Consider the following 23,304-nt stretch of genomic DNA (forward strand, 5'->3'; position numbering starts at 1 on the left):
AAAAGGGGCTTGGTGGAGGGGAGGGAGGGGGGCGGTAGTCCATAAATTCTTCATTTAATACAGAGCAGGATGTAGTATATATCATACAGAAGTGCAAAGAACTCACACAGTTTAGAGAAGGGAGCAAATATACTAGATGATAGCAAGGAACATCCTCTGAAAGAGGAAGGAACCACTTAAAATGTGCTTAAGGGACAGCATTTTACCAGATAAAGATGGAACGAGATAGGTTCCAAACAAGGTACAGCCTGTGTGCAAAGGCATGAAAGCAGAGACACATGGCATGTGCTTCAGGAAGAGCAAGTAAGTAGTTGGAAAAACACAAATACAAACTAAGATAAGAAAGCAGCAAAAAATAAAGCTTAAGAAACAGAACAGATTTAAAACAAACAAAAACAGGGAAATCTGAATACAGATTGTACATAAAATGTTACCATTTTTAGCAATATTGAATTTCTTAGATACGAAAATAACATGTAATTCTATAAGAAAATATCCTTGTTATTTAGAGATATAAACGGATGTATCTCAGAGCAAAAACATCAGGTCAGAGCAAAAATATCATGGTTCAGGAAAAAAAAAAAAGAGTGCGTTTCTATGTGTGGGTATGTGTATACATACAGGGAGAAAGAAAACAAATGTGACAAAAATGTTAACTGGTAAATACAAATATTACTATTAGTCCTAGTATTTTTCTGTAGGTTTAAAAGTTTGCCAATAAACACACGGTGGGCAGCAGGTGGGGGGGTACAACTTTCCAGTATACCCTGGAACCAAGGCCAGCCTGTGAAGGTTGGGGAGGAGCGGGGAAGGGTACTTACTTCGGTAGGCAAAGAGAGGGGAGCAACATGCGTTTGTGTTTGGTCTCAAGCAATGACATCAAAATAACAGAGAATAAAAGGCAGAGGAAGGAAGCAGGGACACAATTTATAATTCTCAATACTGCCGGCTACTCCTGATTTAAGGGTTTACAGGTTATAGGACAGGTAACTTCACAGACCATTTTTCCTCTATGGTGGAAAAGGGCAAATGTTATGTTACAGACTGTTCACATTCCCACCCCCAATATATTGAAGTCCTAATCCCCCAGCACGACTGCACTTAGAGACAGGACCTATAAGCACATAACTGAGGTTAAACAAAGTCATAAAAATAGGGCCCTGACACAAGAGGTTTGGTGTCCTTCAAGAAAAGACACCCACAAGCTGGCTCCATTCTCCACACAGGCACAGAGAGGTCATGTGAGCACACAGTGAGGGAGCAGTCTGTAGACCAGGAAGAGACCCCTCCCCCCACTTCCAGAACCAGACAATACTGGCACCCTGATCCCAAACTACCAGGCTTCAGAACTGTGAGAAATGTATTTCTGTTCAAGCCACCGATCTATAGAATTTTGCTTTGGTGGCCCAAGCCAACTAATAGATTATCAGTTTACTTGGGAAAAGAAAGACCTTCTGAATTTAGGCACCATTTTTATACAGAAACATGGATTTACTATATAAGCTGTTAATGCCACTGTCTCCTGAAAATGACTCAGCCCGCTTTCTAATGAATGATATCTGCTCAGAGCCCATTACCTGAATGAGCAAGCAACATCCTATCCTACTTAGAAAGTCTGGACCAACATCAGTTTAAGAGATTTAGTGGGAAAATGACCAGCCTTAGAATCAAAGCACAGCTGAGTACCTCCTTGGCCCTTTAGAAACAGTGTAATCCCAGATCCAATATATAAACTATTTTAGTCTCCACTTTCTCCTTGTGAGCTGAGGGCTGCTTGGAGGGCTAGAAAAAACAACAAATTCATTCCACAAGTATCTGAGCGTCTAGTAGATGCCAAAGTAAAGTGCCTCAATGGCCCAGGCGGGGACCTGGTAGCTGGTATACAGTGACAAATGACTCTGGCAGGGGACCCTGCTGGCAGAGAGAAGAGGGAACATGGAGGGGGTCGGGCAAACAGGCCGCCGTCACCCAGCCTGGGAGGAATGTAGGTATGGGTCTGCCATATGTAATCTTTCAAGAGAAATCAGGAATACGAATCTTTCAAATATAAGAACACCAAAACTCTTAAACATAAAGCTAAAACGCTGTGCAGACACACGCACCCACACATGAGGCTACGATCAGGTTTCAGGCCAGCAGTGTGGAACCTATGTATTGCGTGTATAAAACACTCAGCATGCGACTAGTGGAAGGAGTACATCTACATCTTCTGAACCAATCTCCTTAGCCTTCAAAATCATCATTCCTCAGGCTCCAAAGCTATCGGGTCAGACAGCATTTGAGGGTCTAGAGCACCCTCGATTCAGGAAATAGGGCAGAACATGTTTTCTTCATTTTCTTCGGTCTACAAAGTACTACACTCCAACTGCCAAGGGACATTCTGTAAAAGCAGCTCGCTCAGGGACGCCTGGGTGGCTCAGTTGGTTAAGCAGCTGCCTTCGGCTCAGGTCATGATCCCAGCGTCCTGGGATCGAGTCCCACATCGGGCTCCTTGCTCATCAGGGAGCCTGCTTCTCCCTCTGTCTCTGCTTGCCATTCTGTCTGCCTGTGCTTGCTCTCTCTCCCTCTCTCTCTCTGACAAATAAATAAATAAAATCTTTAAAAAAAAAAAAAAAAAAAAGCAGCTCGCTCAGGCTGAAGGCACAGCACGGCGCTCACTAACACAGCCACGCGGGCCCCACACTGCTTCCGCCCACCGGCAGGCTCACCATTAAAAAGGAACCCCAACATTTCAGGCCACTGGGAGTACACAAGAGCCCCAGTACATTAAACACTAACTGGCAGGCACAAGTTGAATGCTCTACAGAATCTGAGCTCTTCAGATCTGTGGTCTCCTGCGCAGGTCAGCTGTTGACTGGAATATAGAGGAGGCTAGCCCCCTGCTGGAGCCCACAGCAGGAAAGACTGATGAAAAGTTTAAAGGAAAGGCAAGAGCACAGGCACGTGCAACATATACACACAGCCCAAGAAGAGGAATGATTCCGTGCATTAGCAGCAGAGAAGCGAGTGGTACTTTCCTGGCTGGAGGGCTCTGGGAGACATGGACTGCGTGTATACGGGTGCAAATAAACCTTCCTAAGGCAGGTGGGGTTCAACGGATGACCATCTGAGTGCACAGTCTGGGGTACTCCAGCTCTGTCCGCGACAGACTGCCCAAGGATGCCCACCGAGCACCCACCTCACTGCGTGCCAATGCTCAGGGTCCCAGGGGCCCACCACGTGGAGTCACATCACCCAAGTGGCCCATGACAGCACCTGAGTTAGGAACAAGAACTTCAGCTAGCCTGGCTGGCTTTCCCGCTGGACTTAAGGATACCATGTGATAGCAGCAATCACCTAATGTGTGACCTCAATAAGGGATTTTTTTCTTCCCACAGAAAACAAAAATGGAAACAAGACCAAAAAGGGAGAAAACGCAAAACAACCCATTTGGTAACTTAGAATTTTTTAAAAAAATTGTTTCTTTTCAAATTAACATTGAAACATAAAAGCGTGATTCAGTAAATTGAAACATCTCAAAATTCCACTTCCAGTGTCCTATACTTTCAATGAAGGCTGGATAAAGGAGTGGATGGCAAGAGGAAAGCAAATGAGATCAAAAGAGACCCGGAGAACCCACAGACAGTGCACAGAGGGGCTGGGGCCGGGAAAAGCAGCAACAGAGATAAGAAAGGGCAAAGCCGAGGAAGAAAGAAGGACAAGAGCCGGAGGGCCCAGAGCCACAGGGACCCGGGAGCCAGGGAGCCAGGGATCCAGGGAAGGTGGAAGCGAGCTAGCACAACCTCTGTGGGGACATGTCAGCAATGATCAGTCAGGGTTTAAAATGAGATGCCTACGTACTACGTGTATTTCTTTGGTTACTGTTCCAATTTCGGCCCCTTTATCTAATGAGGTGTTTTTCTTATGAGTTCATATGAGCTAATTATCATAAAAATGGCTCTCAGTGATAAACGGAACTGAACCCGTGGGAGAACAGGCACTTCTAAGGCCCAAGCTTGGAAAGTTCTGTGACCTGCCTGGTGACTGCCCACGGATTACCAGCTCTTCTACACCTACATTAAGGAAGTGGTGCTTCGGTGTTTGGTGTCTGGATTTACCTAAGATCTACATAAAATACCATCTGTGCCTCATTAGGGTTCAAGGAATTTCATACACCATCGTATTATACAGCACCCGAACAAAATACAGGAAGTCTCCATCCCCTCAGAACAGGTCCCTTAGGCCCCTTCCAATCAATCACCCGACCCCAAGAGGCAAAGCCTGACTGACTGCAATCAGCATTGATCACTTTTCCCCAAGACCACCCCGTTTTGGCTGGAGAGTGAGGGACCAGAGGGACGGTATCTCAGAGCCTGGTCTGGGTGACATCACTTTAAAGGATAGCAAGGCCTCAGCCATATAGAGAACAGGGCAGCGTGACCACCATATTCACCAGTGCTAAAGGGCATTAGTGCTCATTATTTGGAACAATTATCTGAGCATTATAAACAGGAATAGAGTCCCGCCCACCTATCAGGTACACACAGAACACCAGAATGCATCTTAAGGGTCTATAACCAATATTCTTCTTTCTCACTAAAATACACTCACCTGGCTGTTTGGATCTCCAAGTAAATTACATATATGTGGCACAATCTTGCTTAGTGTTAAAGTATGTGCTCCAGAGCTGAAAACAAAAGGAGTGTTTTACTGTTGGTGAGAACAAAGAAAAAGAAATACCCCACACACACACACCTCCAGGGCCTTCTCGCCCCCTCACACCTCCACTCCCCTTCCTTCCCATCTTCTGCCCACCGAGTTCCCAAATAAGCATGCCACAAAGGCCCCACCCCTTGGCACAGAGTTCAAAACCTTTTTGTGCTGCTCGCTGACCATGCCTTCTCCCTGGCACTCGGGGCGCTCTCCATTCTGGCTCCCAACCTGCGATACCAAGCCAGGGCCCCAGCCTTTCCTGCAGCCCTGCCTGCCTCACACATGGCTGCCCCTGCATTATTATTCTGTCATGCAGGAGTTCCTATTTTGCTCAGCTCAGTGTTTTCAACTAAATGGCAAATCCCCTGAAGGTCCTCCTCACTTAACTCTCCACCTGAGCATAGATGAGGCTCAGTGAACAACTGCTCCATGGGAAGACCCTGACAGTGGTCACAGAGGGTTCCAGCAAAACCTTGCCCTGCGGGACAGCATGGGAATCACCGACCACCTTTCACCGTCATAAATGCCAGCACAAATAGCCCTTGTGAATGCCATTCTCTCTGTTAATCTGATGACTTCTTAGGATACATTCTCAGAAGTGAAACCACTGCGATCAAAACTAGAACATTTTTAAGAGATACAAATCTGGGAAAATTTAATGGTACTGAAAAGGCTTAACATATGGAGTGGAAAAATTTATAAGGTGACATAAATCTTATTATCCTAGTTCTGTCTTTGAAGTAATATAACTTTACAGGTTGAACTAAAAACGCACTACAAGTTAACCATGATTGTGTGAAGGTGGTAGAAATATACCAGATCATTATTTTCTTCCTGACGTAAATTTTCTGACATATACAGTATCACTTTTATAATCAGAAAAGGTGACTTGTAATTTTTCTATTTTAAAGATAGAAAAATTGGTGGGCTTGGTGGGTTAAGCCTCTGCCTTCGGCTAGGGTCATGATCAAATGTAGACCACAAAGAGATACCACTACATACCCATCAAAATGACTAAAAGGAAAAAAAAGAACACTCAGTGCTAACAAGAATCTGAAAAAACGGAATTATTCATACACTGCTGGTGGGAATGTAAAACGGTACAGACAACTCTGGAAAACAGTTCGGTGGTTTCGTTAAAATTAAAGCTACAGAGGACCCCGCAGTGGCACTCTTGGGCACCAACCCAAGAGAAATGCAAGCTTATGCGCTGCGGGATACACAGTTACGCGTCCGCAGCAGCTCTGCTTGTAGCAGCCGGAAACTAGAAACTACTTGAACATCCTGCGACAGGTGAATGGGGACTCAAAGAGATGTTTGTACCACGGAGTTCTCCTCGGCCGTAAGAAGACATCAAGTACTGTTCAGGCAATGCCCACCATGTGCAACCCCAAAGAAGTTACGCTGAGCGAAAGAAGTTAATCTCAGAAGCTCACGTTCTGTTTGATTCCATTTATATAACGTTCTTGAAATAAAACCACAGAGCTGGTGAGCAGATCAGTGGCTGCGGGGCAGGGCGTGGCATGAGAGAGGCTGGTATGCTGCACAGGTCTGTACCTCATGGTGTGTGTTGGGGAGGGGTCCCTGGAGTGACACACAGGACAGGATGGGACAGAACTGCACACCCAATGCATGTGTGTCACCAGAGGAATCCGTGTCAGCCCTGGGCATTGCCTCAGTATTGCTCTCCTGGCGCTATCAGTGCATGGTACGCATGTAAAGTGGAAAGAGTAAAGGACCATGGGGGAAGGGTGCACGGCACTTCCCCGGACATTTCTCTGCAGTCTCCAGAAGTCCATAGTCACTTTGAAACACAAAGTCACAAATAAAAACGCTCAGCCAAGGAAATCCCCCCGCCCCGCCTGGACTTACGCATTGAGTGTAGCAACAAGGCAGAGGCACGTGCCTTCCCGAGTCCGGAAATTCTTGTGCTTGAAGCCTCCCAGCATTCGGTCCCACACATACTGTAGGGGACAGAGGACAGGTGAGAAGAGGAGGAGCCTTTCACTTGACACAGGGACGACAGAAAGGGACCTCTCAACAGGTGCCAGGTCAGCCCCAGCCACAACCAACCCATTTCATCTCCTCAAGGGCATACTGAAAAATGCTAACTTGTATTTTGTATCAAGTCAGAGTTTTTCCAAACACATTCCTTTATATAATTGCATTTAGTTATGCCAACGGCTCCAAAAGAAAAGTGTAACCATCTCCATTTCATGGGTGAGGAAAGTAAGGGAAAGCAAGGCTTGGGTCACCTGCGAGAGAGCACACAGTGCTACTGCTCTTCTGGTCTGGACAGCTGTCCCCGCCTTAGCCACAAGTCACACATGTGCTCATCTTTGAAGACGTTCTGGGTTTTACCTTCCCTGGATGGCTTTTCCTAATCTCTCCGCCATCCCACCCACCTATACATTACAGAGCGAGAGCCTGGAAGATAGGGCTGTGTCCCTCTGTCCATCTATCCGCCGGCAGCCCCAGCTCACTAGCAGATAGGAATGAGGTAGCTCTAGCCAGCCTCCTGCCTCCCCAGACACCACAACCACCTCTTCTCAGAGAAACTGAGACAGTTACACAAACGAGCTCAAGAGTCTAATAGATTCAACCAAGCACTCGATACCCATGTTAAGCCCACTATTTTAATCAAAGTATACCCTTTGCTATTTATGATTTTTTTAAAACAAATTCTATGGGGGCGGGGGGGGAGGGGCAGTGCGGTTCGACAGTGACAGATTAAATGTTATGAAAATTTTCATGTGAAACACATCAGCTTAAAAGAAATTAAACCTTGAGAGATCTGGGTGGCTCAGTCAGTGAAAGCATCCTATTCTTGATTTTGACCTAGGTCATGAGATCAAGCCCCAAGATGGGCTCCATGCTGGGCATGGAGCTGCTTAAGATTCTCTCTCTGTCCCTCTGCCCTCTGCCCCTCCCGCGCACACATTCTCTCTCTCTCTAAAATAAAAATTATATAAATAAAGAGGTAAGTAAATTTAAAAAGTAAATAAAAAATAAAAGAAATTAAATCTATTTTTAAGATTTAATTTAATCTCCCCCCAACCCCGCCAGAGAAAGAGCATGCACGTACTGGGAGAGGGGTTTGCAAACAGAGGGGGAGAAAGAGCATCTCAAGCAGACCCCCCACCGAGCAGAGCACCTCCCCCCACTACCTGGGGATTAGCAGCTTGATCCATGATCTTCAGCAGCAAAGTCTGGTCTTGCTCTCGCACAGAGTCTTTAGCGTCTCCCAGTCTGTCTATTAAACTTGGCAGCACTGAAAAATCGAAACGCAAATTGATCAAACCAAAGCCAATTTTGGAGAGTCTGCAGTTACCAAGTGGGTATTTCAATTACTGGGAAGACAAAATGCTGGCCTAAATGTGGTACACCATCCTAGAACCACCAATCCTCACAATTCTACTCTTCTCACTAAAACCTTTTCGAGCTACTATAAGAATGTGCAAAACCGGGCGCCTGGGTGGCTCAGTGGGTTAAGCCTCTGCCTTCGGCTCAGGTCATGGGATGGAGCCCGAATCGGGCTCTCTGCTCAGTGGGGAGCCTGCTACCCACCCCCGCCTCTCTGCCTAGTTGTGATCTGTGTGTGTGTGTATGTGTGTGTGTGTGTGGTTAAATAAATAAATAAAATCTCTAAAAGAAAAAAAGATTAAAAAAAAGAAGAAGAATGTGCAAAACCCTTTGCATGGACACACCACTTGTCTTCGTCCTTAACCGACCTTCCTCCAGCTAGCTCCCCGCATGTTTTAAGCTGGTGAAATATTAAGGATGTCAGTGGAAGACCCTGGCAGGATGGAGTCAACACATAAGGAACTTTATGTAAGAGAGGGCTCCAGCACATTCGCTGGGGATACAAGGAGCAGGCACTTACAACTCAGACTCTCGTCTACACTGTGTCTGTCCTTTCACAGAGTATATATACACGCATGTGTATTACACTCCAGCTGTGACTATCAGCTAGTGCTCCAAGGGCATTTACCTACCAGAAGTCAGTTTACTTAGCTGCTTCTAAGAGTCTATAAACCTTTCTTTTACAAGAAATATCCCTGAACAACTCAGCTAACTTATGAGGAAAATGGAATGTTATTAAAATATCAAATATCTAAAAGTAAGGGAGGTTTAATGCCAGTTAATGACATTTAATGTTAATGACACTTAATGCCCTAGGAAAAGAATTCTTAACCTTATCTGAAAAAGCGTATTGACCAGAAAGTTAACAGAAAATAACAAATACACATGTAGCAACCAAAACTGAGAAGTTCTGTAAGGAAATCCTTGTACAAACAGAGCTGCTTGGTGCTTATATTGTCATTATGAAATTCTAGAGGTCAGGAATTTAGAAATGACTAAATCATCTCTTAAATGATGAAACCTGCTTATTTTTTATTTCATTTTGCTGACATCCTTTTCCCTCCAAAATAAAGAGTGATCACTTAAGGTGCACTTGTAACAACATTTATGATCAAAATGGAAACAGTTAACACCTAGGATATGATCTGGAAAAAACACAGCCACATCGGATTTGCAGACCTTCTCAAGATGGGAAAGCAATGCCTCTCAACCGGGGCAAATACAATTCTGTCCGCACTAAAATGTGATAGTTGATCTGTATAAAGAATCTGTGTAAGAATAAAAGAATTAGGGGCCCCTGGGTGGCTCAGTGGGTTAAGCCTCTGCCTTCAGCTCAGGTCATGATCTCAGGCTCCTGGGATCGAGGCCCACATCTCTGCTCAGCAGGGAGCCTGCTTCTTCCTCTCTCTCTCTCTGTGCCTGCTGCTCTGCCTACTTGTGATCTCTCTCTCTGTCAAATAAATAAATAAAATCTTTAAAAAAGAATAAAAGAATTAGCAGTAATGCCGTGTATTACAACACAAACGCTGGAAGAAGCCAGCAGAAAGGTATGGTAAAAACAAAAAGCATGAAAATGCCAGCAGATGTGATGAGGTGGCTGGATCTGGGGTGACCCCAGGAGGGGAGGAGGAGCAGTGTGCAGCCCCAGCAAGCAGGAGATTGAAGGAGGACTCAAGGGCTGGCTGGGAGGGTGGGAGGACTAAAGCGGAAGGGTGGGTGCGGTGGGGGGGTGAGGGCTGGGTACCGCTATGTGGAGGATTTGGGGACACTGAGCGAAGGCTGGGGGCTGGACGGTGTAGAATGTGGGGCCCCGCTCCACACCTACCCACAGCTTACCTGTGCCAATCTGTGCCTTGAACCGGTCCTGCAGCCGGGTGACCAGTGCGGACAGGATGTCCATGCCGAGAAGAACCACCTGCAAGGGGAAACACCGGGAACCCATTAGCCGCTGGCCTCGGAGCCCACGCTCTGGTCCACCAGCTCCCAGGACGCTCCCCCATTCCTGGCGCAGTCCAATAGACCGGAAAGCGCATGCCGACTAGCAGAATAAACTGGTTGTCAAGAGGGCCGCTCTGATACACAAGGCGCTGTTCACAGCTTAAACACAAAACGTAAGGTGGTATGAAAGGAAATAAAAAACAGCCAGAGGGGGATACACCCAAGGCGCCAGCGGACCAGCGTGGAAGCCTGCGCCGCGGCGCCGCCCCCTACCGGCCTCGCCGCGAGTAGGGCGTATGCAAATTACTCGCAGCTGGTGCGTAGCCTTCTGGGTAAAACCAAGCAGCCTGTTCGCGACCTTCAGAAGCCTCAGAAAACAAGAAGCTGCTGATTTGCTTTCGGCAGCTGTGCTCAACACAGGTACACTAGCTACTAGGCGGCTAGGCCGGGCGTTTCGGATTAGTCACCCCAACCCTACCCGGTATTGGGGCTTCCTGCTTGCAGCGCACGCCCAAAAGCCACCAACCATCCTTTTCTTGGGGTTGTGCTACTGTCCAATGAACGTCTAGTGAGGACAGTACTGCTAACGCCTAAACAACACACTCGCATCAACTAAAGCTTTGCTTTATCTTGGTGCAATTTTTGGAAAAAACAAAACCTTTTTTCCCCCCAGATTTGAAAGTATAAAAAACAGATTAATATTTAAATAAAGTAAGTATATTACCACATCGTAACGCTAGAGGCTGCTCTAGCTCAAATCAAGCTCTACATCACCATTTAATCTTTACTCGTAGCTTTTCTCAAAACTTCCACTTGGTAATTACTTTTAACTCCTGAAAGTTAATTTCAATTCAACAGTTCTATTTCTCCTTCATCCCTGTTTATCCAGGAATGTTGACTCACCTACTTAACGAATTCTAAGTAAAAGTAAACCTGCTTCATAAAACTCAGCTTTTGCACCTCACTAAGTGATTAGCAGACATACTTGAGACATGTTTAAAAAGGTATGACGCGGGCGCCTGGGTGGCTCAGTGGGTTAAGCCGCTGCCTTCGGCTCAGGTCATGATCTCAGGGTCCTGGGATCGAGTCCCGCATCGGGCTCTCTGCTCAGCAGGGAGCCTGCTTCCCTTCCTCTCTCTCTGCCTGCCTCTCTGCCTACTTGTGATCTCTGTCTGTCAAATAAATAAATAAAAAAATCTTTAAAAAAAAAAAAAAAAGGTATGACGCCACCTTAAAAATGACAATCCTCCCTACAAACCCTTTCTCAGTAGGAAGCAGTTTTGCTTTGTGCAACTTTCCTTAAAATATGGTTCAAAACTAAATGAAGTAGCCCAGTAACTTACAGAACCAATAAATGAACAAGACTGAAGCAATGATAACCCTAACATCAAGCGTTGTCATTGTCTCCTTTCATCTGTCACTGCAGCTTGTAAATTCAAACACTGCAGGCTTTTTTCTACTCAGCTTGGAATCCACTACCTCAAAACTGCCGGGTCAGAACCTAAACTGTCCTTGCAAGGACTGGCACCTTGAAGATATAAAAGGAAGTAATTCTTAAAATTCTTTATAAAGAGAACATTAGTTGGGAGTTTTTTTTAATATGTAATGGTATAAAACATTTAAAAATAGTGGCTTTACTTATCAGCTAAAGAGGATTTAGGTATCATACACTGATTTCCTCCAAAGACTACAGTACGGAAGTAAAGGGGAATATTTTTACAGTGGAGAAACCTGAAAACCACCACCTCAAGCAGACAATGGGGTCAATATCAACAGTCGCAATTCATGTTGAACAGCACTTGCTGTTGTGTTAATTAAAATGACACTTTACATCTGTGAGGTCCTCCTCCAAACCCTTAAGCCCAATTTAATCATGAGTAAAACATCAAATTCCCATAGACAGACATCCTACAAAATAACCCGACCAGCACTGCCAAGGCATCTAAAACATGGAAGTCCAGGAAACTGTCATAACTTAGAGGTGTCTGGAGACACATGATGACTAAATGTGATGTGGTGTCCTGGGTGGGATCCTGGAACAGATAAAAGCCAGCAGGAAAAAAGTGAGGAACTCTAAATGAACTTTGTCAGGACCTGAGTTAATAATGATGTATCAGTATTGGTTTATAATTGTAACTATAACATACTAATGTTAGATGTTACTATAGAGACTGGGTGTGGTGTACATGGACACTCTCTACACCACCCTCATTTTTCTATAGATCCAAAACTGTCCTAAACATTAAATCTTGTATTTTAAAAAGAGAAGCCCATCACTTAATCAGAACTGGCTTTTCCCTGATGAAATCCTAAGCATGAGTGTGGCCGCATTGCTGGTTGGAGGTTGGAGGGTTATTCATTACAGTAATAGTGAGAATGCTGCCTTCAAATGCTCACCACATCCCTTCAGAACGCATTCAAGACTAAGGTGTAAGAGGGCAATTACACATTCATTTTGAATGAATTCAAAATTCTGTCAGATATCACAGCCCTTGTTGGTGAAGCTATATGTGGAATTTGAGGGAACACTGTCTTTCATCTTTTCCAGGATGGAAGTTTACTTGGTTGTTTTGATCAGTTCAGGCCTAGCTCAATCCTAAAAAGAAAATTCCAAAACGTCTTGCCCAGACAGACTGGGGAGTCCAGAGACCCACCACCACCACCAAGAAGCCTAGGTTGGCAGATGCTGCCAAAACCCAGTGAAATAGGACAGGAGAGGACAGAACAGAGCCCCGTGCACCTTCACCGCAGAATAAACTACTCTGGAAGGAAGCAGAGGGCTCTTTTATAGTTGTCTAGTTCACCCTGAGTCACAGCCCCAGTGGGCAAGGAAGGGAATCATCACCCACAAATGTTTATCTTCACAGCTCAGGCCCTGCTCCTATGTTTCCATTTCCCTACTGAAGACAGGGCTACATGAATAACTCATTGCCCAGAAGACCCCAATTATTGGCTGTGAAGATTCTGTGTGCCTCAATTTCCTACCTATAAAACGCGGACAGCAGCAGCAGCAGACTCACAGGTCACTGTGTGTATGGAAGTGCAGGATATAATGCTTGGTGCGTGGTAAGGGCTAGCCTCCACCCCTGCTGGCTGTTACCACCAGCTTACTGTCACTGCCAGCACCGTGGACAACAGGTACAATCGGTGCTCCGGTGAAGCCTACGATTCGACAAGGGACTCGGCTGGGATAGAAGGCTTCCCAGAAAGAGTCACACTACATGAGGCTAAGTTTTGAAAAACCAGCCTTGCACCAGAGGAAGACACGACCTCAAGGCAGAGAGAAGTGCGCAGGCAAAGGTGTGAGACCGTTGCCACGATGGGGGGGGGGGGGGGGGGACAGCTGGAGCTGAGGGCAAGGCTGGGAAGCCACAGGGGACATGGCTGCCGAAGGGCCTCAGACATGTCTGCAGGATGATAGGGCAGCCATTGAAGGGCTGGATTGGTAAACAGGGAGTGACAGGGAGCTGGAGATTTCGACAGGGCACAGCGAACAGCATGAGGAAGCCAGCCTGGGAGAGAGAGGGCAGAGACTTTGGGGGAGAGGGGCTCACACCCAACACTTACTGCCTTTAGTTTCCACCAAGCCATTAACTCTGCATTACCTTCAAGCACCTCCTTCAATATTCCATTTCATTTTCTGAGTTTATGCTTGATTCCACAGCAAAACTCTTTGAATGTAGGAATACTGTGCTTTGTGTTTCCTCAAAATTCCCCTAATAAATATAGCACAACAGTGGATTCATGGTAAACAGTCAATAAACCCCTTGTATACAAAACAAAAATAAGCTAGTTTACTGATTAGTAATGAATTCATTTGAAACGGATGAGTTCTCAAGGTACAACACAATGCCTTTATCCTACAATTTTAAAAACATGCTTTCAAAAGAAGTGAGTAATTGCTAAGTACCTCAAACTAACCCTCATGCTGAAAATAACTAAAAATGCTAAATTATAAAAGAACATCTGCTTGGAAACATCAGAGAACAAGGAAGGTGAAGAAAGTTACCAGGTCCTGAAACACAAGTAAACTAAAATCCAAAGGGATAAGCATGCAGCAAATAGTTCACTTTTGCCCTTGGGCCGTTTAAACACTTGGAAGGGACAACCAGGGCAGTGAAAACTGCTTTCAGTGACCACATGGGTCTAGGAGAACAGAGGTTGGATTTCAGAGCCCTCAAAGGCTGGTAGCCTGGATAGACTCCTACAACCTCGGTTAGAAATCCAAATGGCTATACCTTAGGAGAGTGAATTGAAAGTAAAATAGTCTTCAGATGGACCACAGACCAGCTTCCAAGAATCCTAATGGCCAAATAAATATCAATCCCTAACATCAGATGGAAATGATCTTAGCTTAGGTGGTGCCCTAAAAACCTTGGCAGATGGAAACCCACATCACTTCCAGATAGAGAGAACATCATGCTCTCTGGTCCTCAATTTACCTCTCTGAACACTTTTCAAATGCAATGTCCAAACACAACCAAAGATAACCAGGCACACCAAACAACTATAACTGAAAAGTAGGAGAAACACAGACACACATGAATTAGGTACATGAAAATAATTAGAAATGGATATGAAAATGGTAATTCTGGGATTCCTGGCTGGTTTAGTCAGTAGAGCATGTCTCTTGAGTTCAAGCCCTACTTTGGACACAGAGCTTACTTAATAATTCTTGCTATGAGTAAGAACATAAAATATGTGATTAAAATTGGGAGAGAGAAGTTACAACTTTTAAAAAAAAGGGGTGTCTGGGTGGCTCAGTAGGTTAAAGTCTCTGCCTTTGGCTCAGGTCATGATCCCCAGATTCTGGGATCAAGCCCAGTATCAGTATCGGTATCAGGCTCTCTGCTCCGTGGGAAGCCTGCTTCCCCCGCTCTCTCTCTGCCTACCTGTGATCTCTGTCAAATAAATAAATGAAATCTTAAAAAAAAAAAAAGTGACATCGATTTTTTAAAAGCACCAAATAATACAATACAATACCAAAAATCAGTACTCCATGGATGGGCCTAAAAACACACTGGACACTAAGTCTGCAGGAGAAACAAAAACAAAAACAAAACCAGAATGAAATAAAAGAGGCAAAAAGATGAAAAAATTTTAAAAGTAGATAAGAGACAAAGGACAGAGAGAAAAGAACTAACAAGTTTAAATGGAGCTCAAAAAGGAGAGTAGCAACATCAGGGAAAAAGCAATAGCTGACACAAATGTGGATCACTATTTTAACAAAAAAGGCAAGAAGGAAGGGTGGGAGGGAAGGAGGGAGAGAAGAAAAAAATAACAAGTGTTGGGGAGGACATGGGGAATTAGAATTCTTGGTATACTACTGGTAGGAATATAAAATGGAAATATAAATGGAATATAAATGGAAAATAATAGGGTGCATACTCCAAGAATGAAACACAAAATTACCATATGATCCAGCAATTCTGTTTCTGGGTAAATACCCAAAAGGAGTGAAAGCAGGATTCCAACAGATATTTATATACCTATGTTCCTAGCAACATTATTCAAAATAGCCAGTGGAAAGAGCCAAATTTTGAACCAAGTGTCAAATCAAGCATCATACTTAATGATGAAATACTGGCGGGAAAAAAGAAAAAAATTAAAAGTATAAAACTCACAAAGAAGCAAACTGTCATTATTAATGGAAAATATAAGTAGAAAATCTAAAAGATCTACAGGTGTATTTAAAATTTAAAACTGAGCTAATTAAACAAGACCAAATAACCCAAAGTCAATACACAAGAGAATCAATTACACATCCATATCAACAAGCCAAAAGGGAAGTTTTTTTGTTTCCATATTTAATTCAATAAAAATAAACACCTAGGAAAAAATCTAGGCAAATAAGTATCTACTCAAAAAGCCAATGTAACGATAGAAATAAATAAAGAGGACTAAAATAAATGGAAAGATAAACTACAGGTTGGAATACTCAGTACTGTGAAATTTTCATTTCTCCCCAACCGATCTACAGTAAAATTTCACTCAAAATCCCAACTATGTATTTTTTAAAGAACTCCACAAGTTGGGCGCCTGCATGGCTCAATCGGTTAAGCATCTGCCTTCAGCTCAGGTTGTGATCTCGTTATCCTGGGATGGAGCCCCACGTTGAGCTCCCTGCTCAGCAGGGAGTCTGCTTCTCCTTCTCCCTCTGCCCCTCCACCTGCTCATACTCTGTCTCTCTCCCTCTCTCAAATAAATAAATAAATAAAATCTTAAAAAAAAAAAAAAAGAACTTCACAAGTTGATTACAAAATCTATGTGGAAATGGCAATAGCAAGATGAGGTGATAAAACTTGCTCCCACTGGATTTCAAGATTATAAAATGGCAGTAATTCAGGCAATGTGCTATCCGATCAAGGAAAGACAGATATATCAACAGAACAGAATGAAGAAAAGAGACTCTGGCATATATGGGCACTTAATTTATGACAAAGTGGGCACTACAGAGCAGAAAGAACAGAGCTGCTCTTTTAAATAAATGCCCCTGGGTAACTGAATATATGGAATAAAAAATTTTTTAAAAACTTGACTCCTATCTCAAACCATACACATAAATGAATTCCTGGTAATAGAGATAAGTGTAGGAAAGCAAAACAAAAAAGCTTTTAGAAAATTACTTAAGAAAATAGGGCATAATAAATACAAACGCTAAAGGGAAAGACTGATGAAATAGATAAAAGTGAAATTAAGAACCTTGGCATAACAAACACTGTAAAAAAGTGAGAGGCAAGTTATATAGAAAGAAGATATTTATGAAACAAGCAACAACAGGCCTGATCCTAGAATATATATATATGTAGATTGTCTACAAACCAATCAATAGGCAACCCAGAACAAAAATGGGCAAAATATTTGAATAGACACTTCATAAAAGACAGCAATGGTCAGAATTATACAAAAAGTGGTGCAGCCTCCATTAGTCAACAGAGAAATGCAAATTAAAAATAAAAAGAGATGCTATGACATACTCCTCAGAATGGCTAAAATTAAAGACTGACAAGATCAAGTGTTGACGAGAACATGGAAACTCTCATATATGCTGGTAGAAATTTAAATGTAAACCAACACTTTAGAAAACATGTTGGTTTTACCAAATTTGCAGCGAGTCCACCACTAGGAATAGGTCCAACAGACAGACATGCACACATACAACAGGTGAAATGTACAAAGTTTCTCAGAGCACAAGCTATTTGTAATAGCCTAAAACTAGAACCCCATGTGTCCATCTACTGTTGAATGTACGACCTTTGGTTTTCCTACCAAAGAAAACAATAAATAGTAATAATAAATGAATCACAACAATGCTCAACAATACACATAAAATTCATGATGAAAGGCCAAATACAAAGTAACTGCACACTTGTATGAAGTTTGAAAACAAGCAAACATAAACTATAATTTTAAGGTGCATATTTAGGTAATTAAACGATAAAGAAAAGCAAGAAAGTGATAAAAGCCAGGAGTGGTTACTTAGGGGAATGCTAGCAATGTTCTACTTCTTTTCCAGAGTACAATTAAACAGCTGCTAGCTTTATCATAACTCAGAAAGCTGTGTCTTTGTGTTTCATGCACTTTCTGTATACAGTTCACGATTTTTTTTGAAGTTTAAAAACTAGAAAAGTGGGAGTATTTCTGAACCCCTTGACCTGTAAGTCCATGGCAAGTGGCTAGACTTTGTCTCTGCTTCCTTACTTTTCCAAACCACCAACAAAAGTGCCAGAAGAGAGTTCTGGTCACCACAGTCCTCCTTCTAGAGCATGACATCTGCTCATTGATCAAAGAAAGAAATATTAAATCCTTTCCCCAAAAAACATCCATAAGAGACAATCTAGGTAGGCAGACAACTGCATTTCTTAAGCTTCAGAAGACTGAACTGGTTTGGGTAATTTAATGTTTCGCACTCATATTGTACCTTATTGTTTTTAAGGCACTTTTGGGTGAACCTGAACCATCTCACCCTGAGATGCAGACCATACCATCCTGAATTTGCAAAAGAGGAAAATAAAGATCAAAGAGGTCAAAAGATTACCCGAAGCCATGAAGCTGGGATAGTGACCAAACTGAAAATAAACCCAAGCCTCCTGACTTTATCAAGGCCATTTTCAGTACAGCAAAATCACAGTATCCCGCACCCCGTGTCTATCGTCTTTCTCATCTCTCTCTAGCTAGCTTACATATGACCTCGAACAAGATACAGTACTTCTCTGTCACTAATACCAGATAAACTCTCAGGTCGGCCTCAGCTCTAAACTTCTCTGATGCCCTGATAGTGCCCAGAACAGGAGAAAGTGCAGGGCTCTGTCACACAGATCTGGAATTGAATACCAGCTCTATCTACCACCCCTACTGGCTGGGCTGGGCAGCTCCACCTCCAGCCTTCACATGCTTCCTCAGTACAATCAGAACAAAAATACCTTACAGAATATACATGAGGGTTAAGAGTTTTAACACAGCACCTGGAATATAGTAGGCACTCAGTAAGTGCCCGTTCCCTTCTTTATGAGCGCACCACTTCAAAAAACTTAAAAACTTAAAAAAAAAAAAAAAAAGCAAGGCTGGTCTTATGGGAGAGGAACATAGTCCGAAGAAGAAAGTAAGGTTGCCCCAAATCCCATCACTCAGCAATAACTGTTAACATCTGATGACTGTCCCACAAGACATCTCAGCATATGCACACTTGCATGTGAATTCTCCATGAACAAGTGAGAGAGAGGTAGACAGGTACAGAGAGTTTCTCACACAATATGCCATGGAGTCTTCCTCAATTAATGGATAAGGATCTATACCCCCATTTTCAGTGGCTGTCTGATACCCTACTGTATCTCAGTATCATAAATACTATCCAGTCTCCCCAACCCATGCTGGAATTCAGGTTTGGTTAGAATTTTTTGCTAGTGGAAACAAGACTGTGATGGGTACTGACTCCACACACGTACAGTTATCTCCTTAGGACAAATTCTGAAAAGGACAACTGCTAGGTCAAAGAGAACACACAGACCCCTTGATGAGCTAGCTCTATTTTTAGCATAATGCACTAGGTGCCCTGTGGGGCTACAGGCTGCTGACTCCTACAAATTTGTTGGTTATTTTAAAAGACTCTACATTGCAACCTTCTTAAATGAGGAAATTAATTACCACTCGATGCTGCACTCACTTTTAATTCCAAGAATAAGAGCACAACAAAAATACAAAAAAAAAAAAAGAAGAAGAAGAAGAAGAAGTGTGATAAAGTCAGTGATTTTGTGTATTCACACGTCAGATGGGAGAATTATTCACCCAAACCAGTCGTCCTTCAAAGAAGTCACTGACGGAGTACCTGGGACACTCAACCCAGTGATAAGGCCAGTGGGCATTCCTCTGGAATGGCCTCCAGAGACAGTTTATGAGCCCTAAGTCTGTTAAAATATCAGTAATTAACAGTAGATTAATGGGGACTAACCAAGTTATCGGCTTATTACCTGACGTTGCCCATATATAAGGACTTTCCCAATGGTAAAGGAACTCAGGAGCACCACATCACTTTGTTCTACACACGTGCAGCAACAGGCCAAGCGAAGAGAGGGGGCGAGGTATGAATACAGAGAGAGGCAGTCAGTAACCACTGCGGATCTGGTCGAGTACAACTTTCAGCAGGGACAGAAACGTTCTGCCTGCACTGTCCAACACAGCAGCTGCTGGCCACATGTGGCTACTGAGCAACTGAAATGTGAGTGTGAATGAGAAACAGAACTCTAAAGTTTACTAGAGACACAAAATTACTTAACTTTGAATAGCCCCAGGAGGCATATGGCCACCCTGTTGGACAGCACAGCTCTACTCTGATGGTTGCAAATCCCAGCAGGTAAAAACTCAGGTGAGCGTGTGAGAAGGGCAAGGGACCACCTCTTCACGCTCTGCTCACTTGACACCATATAAGAAGGAAGGTCACTGTGGCTAGATCTCGATTTTAAACACTGATAACTTACTGAATGAATTCTAAGGGACTGGGGAACCCAAAGAAAACATGCTGTGGGTCCAATCCAGCCAAAGACCCCGAAATCTGCATCTTCTCTCTTCCAGATACACCTTATAAATATAAGATTAGGCACCAAAGCATTCACAGTTGTCTAAGGCATTATAAGCAAAGATCCCACTTGCCTGCCTGGGCTGCACAACCCCAGCCAGTCAGCAAGGCTCAGAGCTCTGTCCTCTCCTCCAGACTTTCCTACAAGTCTCCCCATGTTCCTCCCCCAAGCCCCAGGTCCTGATATTTCCAACAGAACTTGCGGCTAGCCCAGTCTAGGAGGTCTTCCAGTCTCCTCAATCCACCCAGGCCAAGACCTGTCCCTCTCTCCAGGTCCTTTCTATGCGTCTCTCCAAAACCACTACTCCCTACTCAAAGCAGGGTGGTTCCTCATACAGCCTTTCTCATTCCCATCCACTTCCCCAGAGATAACAAAGGGCTGGGGGGTAAAAGGCTGGGAAGGCGCAAGGCCAATCAACTGTTACCCTCCGTATATTCTCTTTATTGTATTATTTCATCCGCACAACAATGTCTTGAGCCAAATACCACACCTATAAATATCCCTACTTTACAGATAAGGAAGCAGGCAACTGTGCAAAGTCACTCAGCTAGTAAGTGGCTCAAATAATATCCATTAATCAATCAGTCTTACAAAAAGGCAGACCAAGAACACTAAGATTGTAATGACAAAGTCAGCAACTCCTGAGAGTGTGCTCATCCCAGAGAACCATCTGCCCACTGGCTGCACTTCTGGCAAAAAGTGGCCATTATTCCTAACAGCTAAGAAGTGGTAACAGTCCAAACCCACCAACGGGTGAACAGATAAAGCGTGGTACACTCATACAACTAAATCCCATTCGACAATAGAGAGGAACAAAGTACTGATGCGTGCTACAAGACAGACGCACAATGAAAACGGGATGCTACATAAAAGAAATCAGACACAAAAGACGACATACTGTATGGTTCTGGTTATACGAAATGTCCAGAAAACTGATTGCCTGCAGCTGGAGGCGGGAATGGGCCTGACTGCAAATAGGGACAAGGGGTCTTTAGAGAGTGATGGGGAAATGTACAACTTTGTAAATTTACTAAAAATAATTGCATTCAATACACGAAACAGATAAATTTTATGGTACGTAAATTATACCTCCCTAATGCTGCGTTTAAAAAAATCAGTTTGGAGCACCTGGGTGGCACAGTGGGGTAAATGTCCAATTCTTGGTTTCAGCTAAGATCCTGACCTCAGGATCATGGGATCAAGCCCTGCATCAGGCTCTGAATTCAGCATGAAGTCGGCTTGAGTTTTTCCTCTCTCCCTCTGCCCCTCCCCCAACCCCAACTCTCTCTGTAAAATAAATAAATAAATCTTTTTTTTAAAAAATGAGTTACAGGGCTTAAAAGAACTCTGGTCTTTCTAGAGACTAGACCATAAAGAACTGAGGACGTTTGCCAAAAGCAAGTGTTGGCTATTCACCTATCCAGAAATACTGTTATAGCAGGAAAACGAGGCCACAGGTCAGGAGCGGGTCCCCCCGGTTCTCCTGAGAACTCTCTGAAGAGCCCATGGTGTACACACAACTCAACAGTTCTGCTATGTGGCCCACTGACCACCCACAGTTTTCCTGAATGTGCTATGCTCTTCCTTACACATTCCCCTGCCTGAACCATTCTGCTTTCCCTCTTCCAGATGCTCTTCTCTTTCGAGACTCTCTTCAAGCACCATGAATTCCAGTGTCCTCCCATTCATACCCACCAGCCTGAGACAGAAAGCTGTATCCTCAGGATCCCCACCATACAGTTCTTCTGGCAGTCAGACTCAGGGGACCTCTGGTGTTTGAACCATCTATATGCCTAATGCCGAGAGTCTAGACTCTGAAGCTTCCATAAGGCGGGTTCCGCATCTTCTCCATCTCTGTGTCTTCAGTGTCAACCATAATGCTAGCAAATCTGGGCGACTGGGGTAGATGGAAAGTGGCTGGACGGGACAGTAATAATAGTGTCAATTGTTATTTGGTTCATGTTTGAACTGAGCATTCCAACTAACAATCCCAAATACAATGACTGTCATTAAGACTCTCTCACTTTTTCCTATCTGTATCCTTGCTTCCACCTTGTCCGTATTCCAGCTAGTCTCACCACACAAACAGAAGGTCCTTTTAAAGATTTTATTCCTTTTATTTATTTAAGAGCGAGAGAGAGAGCAGAGGGGGAAGGAAAGGGAAATAATCTCAAGCAGACTCCGTGCTGACCATGGAGCCTGAGTGGGGCTCAATCCCACAACCCTGAGATCATGACCTGAGCTGAAAGCAAGAGTCGGACACTTAACTGCCTGAGCCACCCAAGTGCACCATCCAGAAGGTCCTTTTAAGAGGTAACTCATATCCTCTCAGTCCCATGTTCCAATGCCTCCAATGGTTCCCCACACTGGCTAAGAGCGTGTCTGCACGATGGCCTATAAGCCCTCACAGCCTGACCTCCCATTCTCCTTCTGAGCTCACAGCTGCCCCTCTCCTTTCAGGGGCCTCCTGGCTGCTCCTCAAACATCCCCTCCTTGGACCTGAGGTTCTCTCCCTAGACTGCTTTCCCCAGGATATCCACCTTGCCAGTCCCAGCATCTCACTTCAATCTTTGTTGAAGCAGGTCTTCTCGGCCAGGTCTGCTGCAACCAGCCTACTGAATACTGTGGGCACGTACTACACGTGCCCCTTCCACTTGCTCTGCTTTATTTTTCTCCAAAACACTTAGCACTTTCCAGTATTCCATAAAATTCACTCAGTTAGCTTGCTTATGGGTTCTTTCCAGCAAGTAGAACATAAGCTCTATGAAGAAAGGCATTTTCATCTAAGTATTCACTACTGTAGTCCAGAACCTTCTTTGTTGAATAAATGCATGAATTTGATAGGCTTCAATGCTCACTTGGGAAAGTGTCTTTCCCCTAAATTCAAACTTATGTTGAAAATGAACAAATAATTTGACATAACTTGCTTCTTTTATACTTTTTTATACTAAAAAGTGAGGCCAAAATATAACTAAGTAGAAACCGGTATAACTGAGGCATCAGGAAAGTGGTGATCCCATGTAAGAAGTCCCACACTATGTCATGAGACCTGGGTCCTAGCTGAGCCACCAAATGACTGCAAGGGCATCACTTCTCTCTGGGCCCCTAGCTATCCAACTAGAATCAGTGGTCTCCAAGGCCCTGCAAACTCCGTGGTCTGAATTCTGTTGTTTCTTTGCCCCCCTCTGCAGTGGTACCCACTGGGAATGCTGTCAATTTCTGGGAATGCTGGGCCTTC

At 43.9% G+C, this 23,304-nt stretch overlaps 1 protein-coding gene and 1 non-coding gene across 17 annotated transcripts in view; one reads left to right on the forward strand and one right to left on the reverse strand.

The window, feature by feature from the left end:
* The window catches only part of CLASP1 (cytoplasmic linker associated protein 1), a 278,451-nt gene that overhangs the window by 173,549 nt on the left and 81,598 nt on the right, over positions 1-23,304 (reverse strand). For all 16 annotated transcript variants that reach the window (XM_047722647.1, XM_047722646.1, XM_047722641.1 and 13 more), the window contains exons 3-6: positions 9,892-9,970; positions 7,860-7,963; positions 6,565-6,656; positions 4,591-4,666 (exon numbers count right to left, since the gene is read on the reverse strand). In XM_047722647.1, the coding sequence (XP_047578603.1) occupies positions 4,591-4,666; positions 6,565-6,656; positions 7,860-7,963; positions 9,892-9,970 (351 nt within the window). The remainder of the gene's footprint in view (positions 1-4,590; positions 4,667-6,564; positions 6,657-7,859; positions 7,964-9,891; positions 9,971-23,304) is intronic.
* LOC125096681 (U4atac minor spliceosomal RNA) lies at positions 10,518-10,643 on the forward strand. The gene has a single exon (XR_007126341.1). It is a non-coding gene; the product is annotated as a U4atac minor spliceosomal RNA (small nuclear RNA).

Source organism: Lutra lutra, chromosome 3 (genome assembly GCF_902655055.1).
Source record: "Lutra lutra chromosome 3, mLutLut1.2, whole genome shotgun sequence".
Classification (NCBI taxonomy): Eukaryota; Metazoa; Chordata; class Mammalia; order Carnivora; family Mustelidae; genus Lutra; species Lutra lutra.